Here is a 9,388-nt window from a genome sequence, read left to right as displayed (position 1 = left end):
TCACAAAAAACAGAATATAGGAAGAAATTAGAAACGGAGAAGCGAATGTAATATGAGAAAAAAACAAAACAAAACACAATGTCAAAATAAAAAACAAAAGACAGATAAGTAATCTCAATAAATAAACTGATTGGATTTCTAGCATTGGATATCTTCAACGGAGTGCACCACTGGATTTGTGTATTTCAGTCATTGTAATTTACTTTTAATGCATGGTGCTTTATCATCTCAATAAGATGGTTGTCACATTTAAAAAAGAAAAAAAAAATCAGCAGAATTTCAAGCAGGTTTCAGTGTTTTGTCAGTAGAAGATAGAGATGAAAGTTTAAGGGAATGAAGCACATCCCCCAGCACTACATTGTTTGTTTCTGCTGTAATAAAGATTGATTTGTCATTGAGCAGCTTCAGTCACAGTGTAATTGCAGAGTTGTTGTAATGAAGTTCCACCAATACATATCCATTATCTTTTCTTTTTTTTCAGTAGTTCTAAATATATTTCAGTAATCAGCTGACTATGAACTAAAAAACAATATTTTGGCACTATCTGAGATCTGTTTTCAGATCTGAGTGTAATAGTATTAATATTGCATAAGGTATAGATTGTAATCACTGATAAATATATCTGAAAGTGCAGTTTACAAGAGGTCATGAAGCTTTAGCAGAACTTTAAATTTGAATATTTAAAAAAGTTACTATCGCACAGAATGCAACAGGCATAAGATTTCTTATGATATAAACACCAAAGTCTTCTCTTTAAATGATCGTGTTCCTTTATTTGCTTTTTTTTATGTGACTAAAATTTTATAGAGTTGCAGTAGTTATGTCTCCATCTGTATATCTATACATTTGAACAGATCCGATCATATGAGCTTAGAGTCCTTGCCAACGAGATGCTTTGGAGGATTTGATTCAGATTCATACATTCCCAAAATCAGACCTAAGTCCGGCAAGAGCATGCGAATGATGAAGGTGGTTCACGGCATATGGTGTACAGTGGTGACGGAGGTGAGAAAACACAGATGGTTGGAAGCATGTGACAATGGTACGAATATGGAGACTGAGGTCACAACCTTGTGTGGACATTGGGAATGATCTCTGCAGAGAGGTCTTTGACTGGTAGATCTGCAGGGCCCCCGATACCATCCCCAGCCCCCTGGTCTGTGCTCTCACAGCTGCTTTGAGGAGATTCTGGGGGGGGCTGATAGAGCACACTGGCCAGCAAGAAAAACAAAGTGCCCAAGGCCTAAAGCAGAACAAAAGACAGCGTGATGAAAACAAGGGCCTGTAACTGCATATAATCACATAGCAACCTAAATGTTCTGATCCAGTTCGTCCTGGTTCTAAACGGCTTGGATACATAGTGTGGTACCTTGTATGCAATGCCAGCAATGAGCATGTATCGACTCATGGCGGAGTTCTGGTAGAGATAACACGAGCCCTGTTCTCCACACTGCTCTTGCCACAGCAGGCATGAAATGTCAATCATGGAGCCAAATGCAATTGGGCCTGGGATCCCACCTGTAACCATGACGACACTGTTTACCACATGGCTGCCATGACGTCTCTGCGTAATCACAGCCCTGCATTTCATATCTCTCACAGTTTATTCATAATATATCACTAGCATAACCACGCTTAACACATTTAACTATTTGATCAAATTCAGCTGACGACCAAGGATTAATAAATGGAATAAAATAAATAAAAATTTGAAGAGAGGCATGTGGTTGACAGACATTCTATTTGAATAATGTAAAGCCTCAGTGAAGCAGTGCTTACCCAGTGTCCGCACCACAATCCACTGGATGCCCAGACCAAAAGACCTCTGACTGTCAGGAACACATCTGTGGTGAGAAAACACAGAGACTTGCATGATGTGTAACTGTACAACATCCCTCCTCATTCTTGTATCTTAAAACACTCTGATACTGATAGGAAATTGTCTCTTGTTTAAGTATGTTTGTGATACATAAAATGTACCATATTCAAACATGATTTACATATTTTTGTGTATGTGTCTAGATATATGTGCATTTTATAACTTATGTGTGCAGACTTCTTTGCAAACTTACTGTTACTGAAATGGAATGGAACAGAATTGACTTTTGGTATGAAGTGTTCTTTGATTGGCTGCATTTATACAAGTACTGCAGAGCAGCTTGGGGTCTTATATGAATCCCAAATTATCAGTGAGCTCTTATAAATTAGCTATGCCCTCATACTACAGTATTTTAGATATGTAATAGTTTATATCAAGTGGTACAGCACATCTTTATTTGATTTTTTTATCAGGGTCTGTACAGAAAAGAAAAGAAAAAAAAACAACAACTCAGAAATCCGTAATAAAGAGATCTGTACTGAGTGTGCTCCTCCAGAACAAACCTGAGAGTGGCAGTGAGCGCTGGAATGCTGCACAGAAATGTGAAGGAAATGACAACGAAGAGGAAGGCGAGGAAGATCGGCATGTGGTTACAGGAGGAACCGCATTTTCCTGCCAGAGCAAATCCCTGCTCCCCCCCTGACACGTTCCCCAAAATACAGCTGCAGCCAGAAAACACCTACACACAGCCACACAGAGCACATGAGACGTACAGACACAGGCCAACAAACTCAATAACGCGGACAGCTCCGAAAAAAAAGGAAAGAAGAAATAAAGAGGTACAGAGACGAAAAAGAATTGCTCTCTAACACAGACTGAACCTAACATCCTTGTCACGTCAAACTCCAATATATGATTCCATGACACAAGCCAATACAGTTGTACAGTTCAATGTGCAATTACTGGTAATGACTACTTGTCTAATACAAAGCCTTAACTGTTCTCTGTGCTGTGCTTAATGGTACCTGTTTGCCAGACTGAGTGTAGGTGTGGTTGATGCTACTGCAGCCAGCGTGGCAGGGAGAGTAATACATCAGTCCATCTGCCCCACACACAGGATTGTAAAACTCAGTCACACAACTGCACGCCGCGTTACAACTCGCTGTTAGATTATGCTGCAGCACAAAACTGAGAGACAAAAACAGAGGGAGGGTGAAAGAGTAAAAAAAAAAAAAACAGGTTTCAATGCCAGCTATGTAGTACAAGCGAGAATAGATTCCATTATGTTGACAGCGTTTTCAAAGTGCTTGATCGATTTGAGTGCTATTTGAGAACTGTTCCTCTCTAGTGCTCTGTTTGTCTTCGGTGTCAGTGAGAGATGAGTGCGGGTAGGTGGCAGGGGGACAGGAGGATAGCTAACAGAGTGTTGGTGATTAGTTTGCCCCACGGCTGAGTGAAGGATTGATTTTTATGTAATGTGTGGAGCCTGGGTCAACGCAGCTCTGTCAGACTGAGACTAAAGTCTTTCAACATTCACAGAGTCCAAACAGTAATTCAGTTTTAATGTAAGTTTCCAGTATTCACAAAACACCATCTCCTTTAAATGCACTAATAAGACTCCTGAGGTTGGAGTTGAGTAGACTTATGCTTGGAAAACGAATGAAAGATAATTGATACATTCAGCACCATGAATGATCATGAATTGAATGAAAAATTTCTCTCTCCACAGTTTTTTCCTTGTTTTTTTTTATTTTCCTTTAAACGTGAATACTTTCATCTTCAACTTTTTGCTGTGCTAATACACATCTAGGAATTTTACTTATGCAACTACAAACGCTATTGAAGAAGAGCTTTTGGAGTAGTAAAAGCGCAATATTTCATAATCTTACCTGATGTTCGAGCCCTTGCTTCCATATGGATGATAGTACAGGCGTTCGTAGTGCTCATAGAATTCCAGAGGAGTGCTCTGGTATGGCGTGTTCACCCCTGCCATGGGTATATTGGGACAGTGCAGGAAGAAAATGAAGATGGCCAGTAAACTGACCAGAGCGCATACCATGCAGAAACGAATGATGCCACGGCAACGCAGGTTCAGCTTCTTCACAATGTATCCCCCCAACAGCGTGCCCCCTCCTCCAGCAGGCACCACAATGTAACCTAACAAGAGGAGAATAAATTTGTCTATGTGTGTGTTTTTTTGTGTTTGTGTGTGTGTGGGATTAACCTCTATTTATCTGACCTGTTTACGACAGAAATGTGAAAATGAGGACGAAAATGTGAAAATACTGAAATATATGGATGATCTATATGTTATAGCCACTCATGCACGTGCACATACACACACACACACACACACACACACACACACACACATTCTAACTCTCTTACTGAGCTAATCAAGGTGATCTAAATGCTGCTGAATTCTAAGTTACAGCCACACACAGACACACACAATCTCTCTCTCACCGAACCACGTTGCAGCCTCAGAGGCGCTCAGGCTGAACTGGGACTCTAGAAACTTGGGGCCAAAGGTGGACATGCCAGCAATGAGTGTGGCCTCTGTTGCACCCGCCAAGCACAGGAATATAAAGGTGGGATTCTTCAGGAGGAGTAATACTGACCTGGAGAGGCATGACAGAGTGTGAGAGAGACACAAATAATCACATTGAGGTGGAAAAAGAGTGAGATAAGAAAAAGATGGTATGTGGTGAAAAGGAAGTACAGACTGAGAAAAAGACGCTACATGTGAAGCCATGTATCATCTGAAGTGACAGTCTTGTCCAGCTCTGTATTCTCTTCTTAAACATTTACATATTGTACAGACATACCTCAATGTGTTGATCTTCTCAGTGATACTGTTGTTGAAATGAAATCTATTACATAATGAGTTACAGTTAATGGAAGTTCTGTTATATAACCTGAGTGTCATGGATCTTTTTCCCTGTTGCCATGGTAGACTGTCCGGCTCTCGCAAGTGTGAGCTGAAGTATATCAGGCTAGGTTGTGTTCAACACCCAGGAAAAATAAGGGCTGTGGTATACTAAATGACTGAAAAAGTGCCACTCTTTGAAAGTTTTTAGAGCATGGCACCAGCAAGTGGTCTCTTTCTCTGTTTCTATGCTCCTTTGTTCTATGTATCACTGTCTCAGTTCTTCTCATATATCTTCCCCCAGTCTCTTCTCTAGCTTGCTCTCTCTCTCTCTCTCTCTCTCTCTCTCTCTCTTTCTCTTAGTGGGGTAGGCGTACCTGGGCATGTCCTTTACTGTTTTTCCAAACTGTGGGTCAGACGCTGTCACCTGACTCCCATCTTTCAGTTGGTGGGCTTCAGACACACGCATAGCCACATACCGCTGTGAGCCTAGGACAGAACGAAGGGGTGACAAAGAGCTTAACCAGGACAGTTACTGGGATTGTCAATTCTCACTGTGATGCCAGGGTTTTTTAGAGATTACACCTGTTCCCTTTTTTTTCTTTTTTCTTTTTTTTGTGGACAAGAAGCGAATACCTGGGAGTTGTCTTGGGTATCCTAGAATGGGTATAGCGATGATCAGAGCTGCGGCACCCCCTGCCAGAAACCCAATCCACCATGCCCCCACCCAAAGTGGGCTCTCCGGCGTCAGTTCTGTCCTACAGCCCAGAATAAGAGATAAGAAAAAAATGATTACAAAAAAAAAAAAAAAAAATCAGATTTTGGAGAAAATGACACGCTATTGTCACATGTTTCATAAAGAATGAGAAACCGTTTTCCCTTGAACAAATGACATCATAGTAGCACAGGGTTTGCAAGGAAGTGAAATATGTTCTGTTAAAGACCACACAAGGCAGCAAGTGAACACGAGTCATTTATCCTCTGTTAGGTAATCCATAGCTGAGTCACATGTAAACTACTCTAAAGTTTCCCAGTCTTTTTTAGACCTTTCTACTCATCAGTGTCCACAATACTGAGTATTTTAGATCTACTCATCTGTGCTCGAGCAGTCAGAAACCTAAAAGTCACCCAGAGCAGATGTGGGAGAGGCTGTACCACAAAACAGTCATTCATATCTAAACCCCTCCTCACCATTCTTTCTGTGGAAGTGAATCGTCCTACCCGCAGACTGACCTTAAAATGACTCCAGTGACTCCTTTCACCTTTGTCATTGCTCTCTGTGACCAGACAAAGTCAAACAGGAAGTGTAGCATGAGAGACTTACGTTTGGTTGATTTCTGTGTATATATTGAGAAAGAATCCTCCTAGCAGATATCCGGCCGCAGGTCCAACAACGGCAGCAGAATAGAAGATCCCTGAGAGAGAGGAAAGAGGGGGTTTGATGATGTAGGTGTTTGAAAACTGCTATATAAAAACTAGCTGCCTCTGTTCCTCTGCTCCCCCTCCCCCATGTAGTATGAAAGCTCTATTGTAAGCCTGGGGTTTGCATTTGTGTAATTTTTGATCAATAGCACTCTGAACTAGACTGTTTGCCTCTATTTATTTTTAATAATTTATTTATTGTTATATGCAGGGGATAAAAGTCGTTGGGGTCGCGATTGTGTTCAGTTGCCTTTGAAATACGCAAAGTGGGAAGGAGTACAATTGAAGGACGTCTTATTGATGTCTAGAGTGGAACTTGTGGACTTTGCTGATAAAGCTGAACGAATGGGTGTCAGGTGTTAGTCAGCATGATGGGGACAGCGCCACTGATGCCTATGGAAAAACACTTTTCACATCAAATATCTAGACCAAGTGAACCAGAGACGATTCACATCACATTACTCAGAAATCAGCAAAGGCAGAGCAAGAGCAGTAAGTCATTAGAGTAACCACACAAGTTGAAGTAAATGCATCTGTAATAACAGCAGGCAAAGACACATTTTGAACTTTTGGCACCATCACTCTTAACACATGAATAAGCTCTCTTGTCTCTGTCTTGGTTTTTTTGTTTTTGTTTTTTTTTTTTTGGCCTGTTTAACAGGACTTCAGTACAGTTCAGAGAAGAGTCAACTCTCCTGTTGTGTCATTTTGTCTTTGATATCCTCCTGAAAACCACACACATGCTTGCTGTTATTCATAGGCCAGCCACTTACACGCTCAAACATGTGGACTAAAACCTAAGGCATGCAAGACAACACAAATTTGTATCTGACTGAAAAGAAATAGGGGTCAGCGAGCTCTAATCTTAACCCTCAACAGGATGTGTGGGGAGGAGCATGCAACTCACTATCAATGGTGTCAGTTACTGTTAGAGGAAACCGTCTCTTTATGGTGTATGTCACCCATATAAAATGTGTTCATTCACTCCACTAAGCAAACCCAAATCAGCACTAAACTGTATTTACCATTTAATGGTGTCCTCTTATGTTTGGGGTTAGATTGCTCTTATCTGAAACTTATCAAATTCTGCAAGTAACTTATCTATCCAGATGTAGACAAAAGAGTGAGAAAATAAAATTACTGTGATGGGTAATATTTTTGCTAGCTTCAGTTATGTATTGTTGTTTTCTAATTGAGCATAAAACTACAAACATCCAAGATAAATATCTTAAGCACGACACTCACCGATGTAAACAGGTGCGTAAGTGGTCTTTACATTTTCATCCAAATAGGTGACCCCCAGAGTGTAAAGTGGGGTGGCCCCAACACCATGGAGAAACTGCCCCAGCATGAAGACGTAGCGGTAATCCGACAGCCCGGCTCCATCGCTGTCTCCGCATGAATGTGTGTAATTAGAGGAACAGAGGCCGGTGTCTTCAGGCACTTTGACTTGGTACGGTTGTGTGGTGAAATGTGGCAGTGCAAACACTAGTGAACCCAGGGACATGATCAGCACACCCCAGCCCAACCACCGAGGCTTGTGCCCTGTGCCTCCAAAGTAGCTGACAAACACCAAGCACAAACAGGCAGCAATGTCGTAAGAACTCGCGATGAGGCCTGCCTAAAACAGTGAAATTAAATCAGCATCTACAATACACAAACATCACTCAAGATTGTTAAACATGTAGTAAGAAAGTTAATACCCATAAAAATGAACAAAAAAGTGCCAAAAGGTGTTGTATACTACACTCAATAAAGCTTTTATAGTTGTCTTGTTGATTTAGAAGAATAAAAATGTTATTAAGTGTTTGTCCTATTCAAAAAAAGTAAGTTTCTTGTCCTTTGTTCCTACATAAATGAGTCTGCTAAATGAGTTAAAGCAAAACTGAGGAAATCCCATAGCACCCTTCATGTACTTTGTGTAAACTTTCATGTTCTTTGTTCATTCAGTTTTGAGATCAAACCTAAGCCAACCCATACAAGTCGAAATGAACTCTGGGAAAACTGTCATTGGGAACATCAGCACTGAAACACTTGTAAATAGCAAATGCAAACAAGTGAGGTTTTTTATTACAAACCTGGTAACTGCGCAGGTCAAACCGCCGTTCAATGGAGGTCACCACAGTGTTGATAAAACCATTGATGATCATCCCTTGGAGGAAAGACGCCACAGAGAGGAAGAAAAGCACCCAGCGTGGGGTGTTGAATGTCTGGATGGCATGAGGGGTCAAAGCCCCCCATCCACACAAATGCTCAGAGTCTGTAGGGATGAATTTCACTCCAGACACGGGGTCTGTTGATTCGTTCCCTGCCTGGCTGGTTCTGGAACCAAACCCGGAGAGTTCTCTGACTGGACTGCCAGGGCTTGAGCACACAGGGCTGTTGTCTTGAGACTCCACAGGGCTTGGTGTATCCAGTGAGGGTCCCAGTGGGCCATCATGGAGATCCAGGAGCTCCTGTTTGGAGCTGAATGATGTGGCATTATTCAACATATGGGACATGGCCCCAGGGTGGGGGGCTCAGCTCTGGAGGAAACTGTAGAAAAGATGGGGGTAGATTTGAGAGACTGTCCCAGATGCTCCAGAGCTTTAGAAATGCTCAAATTTTCTGTTTCCTTGACACCATGAGCTGGTGTTTTCTGTCTGAGGAATTCTGGGAAATGAAGTTCAGCTAACCACTCTATAAAGAGACCTGGAGAAGCGCCAATGTGTTGTGGCTAGACATCATTCTGAAAAAGAGAGAGAGAATAAAATGATAAAGAGCAGACTACACAAGTAGTGAACATATGATAAAAAACTTTTTAGCCCTCATTAATGATTCATTAAATTCATACATGAAAAGAAATCTTCTCTTGTGATGCAGTGGGTTTGGACTGTCATCAAAGCCATAGGAACAATATGAGCCATATGCCTGAATCATCCTTTCATATCCTAAATAAATCCGAGGATACGCAAGGAAGATTCTGTTAAAAAAAAAATAAAAATGCAAGACTACGACAGACCATTAAACCCTGTTTCTTTGTATAAGCTTCACTGAAGCAATCTATTCGGCCTGGTCTGGTCTGGTTCAGTCTGGTCCGGTCAGGCAACACTGCCCTGGGCTTCCTGGCATCCCCTGAACTAAGAGAAAAGCTCTGAGGGGATTAGTTGTGCATGCCAAAGACAGTCCAAAAACGATTCCAGCCTGAACCAATACAACTCCTCTCTGTCCATATGAAAACCATGTTACCCTTCGCTTCCGTTCACTCAGTCTGGTGCTGAATCTAAACGACCTGCAGT

At 41.5% G+C, this 9,388-nt stretch overlaps 1 protein-coding gene across 1 annotated transcript; it reads right to left on the bottom strand.

The window, feature by feature from the left end:
* Positions 1-1,063: 1,063 nt before the first annotated feature.
* Positions 1,064-8,611, bottom strand: slco4a1 (solute carrier organic anion transporter family, member 4A1). Its single transcript, XM_030770038.1, has 12 exons — positions 8,189-8,611; positions 7,356-7,731; positions 6,013-6,103; positions 5,325-5,446; positions 5,066-5,177; positions 4,286-4,440; positions 3,709-3,976; positions 2,845-3,007; positions 2,383-2,558; positions 1,780-1,844; positions 1,370-1,518; positions 1,064-1,243 (listed from the first exon to the last, which is right to left on the bottom strand). Exons 1-12 carry the CDS (start codon positions 8,609-8,611, stop codon positions 1,064-1,066), a joined length of 2,280 nt encoding a protein of 759 aa, XP_030625898.1.
* Positions 8,612-9,388: the final 777 nt, after the last annotated feature.

Source organism: Chanos chanos, chromosome 3, assembly GCF_902362185.1.
Source record: "Chanos chanos chromosome 3, fChaCha1.1, whole genome shotgun sequence".
In the NCBI taxonomy this organism is placed as follows: domain Eukaryota; kingdom Metazoa; phylum Chordata; class Actinopteri; order Gonorynchiformes; family Chanidae; genus Chanos; species Chanos chanos.
This window is presented reverse-complemented; position numbering and strand designations above follow the sequence as displayed.

Excerpts from the sequence above, each read along its gene's own strand:
- slco4a1 (XM_030770038.1), bottom strand. The coding sequence starts at position 8,611 with ATGTCCCATATGTTGAATAATGCCACATCATTCAGCTCCAAACAGGAG. Across the intron at positions 3,977-4,285 it reads TGAGGCTGCAACGTGGTTCG|GTTACATTGTGGTGCCTGCT; the intron begins GTGAGAGAGAGA and ends TCCTCTTGTTAG. Across the intron at positions 1,845-2,382 it reads GCGCTCACTGCCACTCTCAG|ATGTGTTCCTGACAGTCAGA; the intron begins GTTTGTTCTGGA and ends TTCTCACCACAG.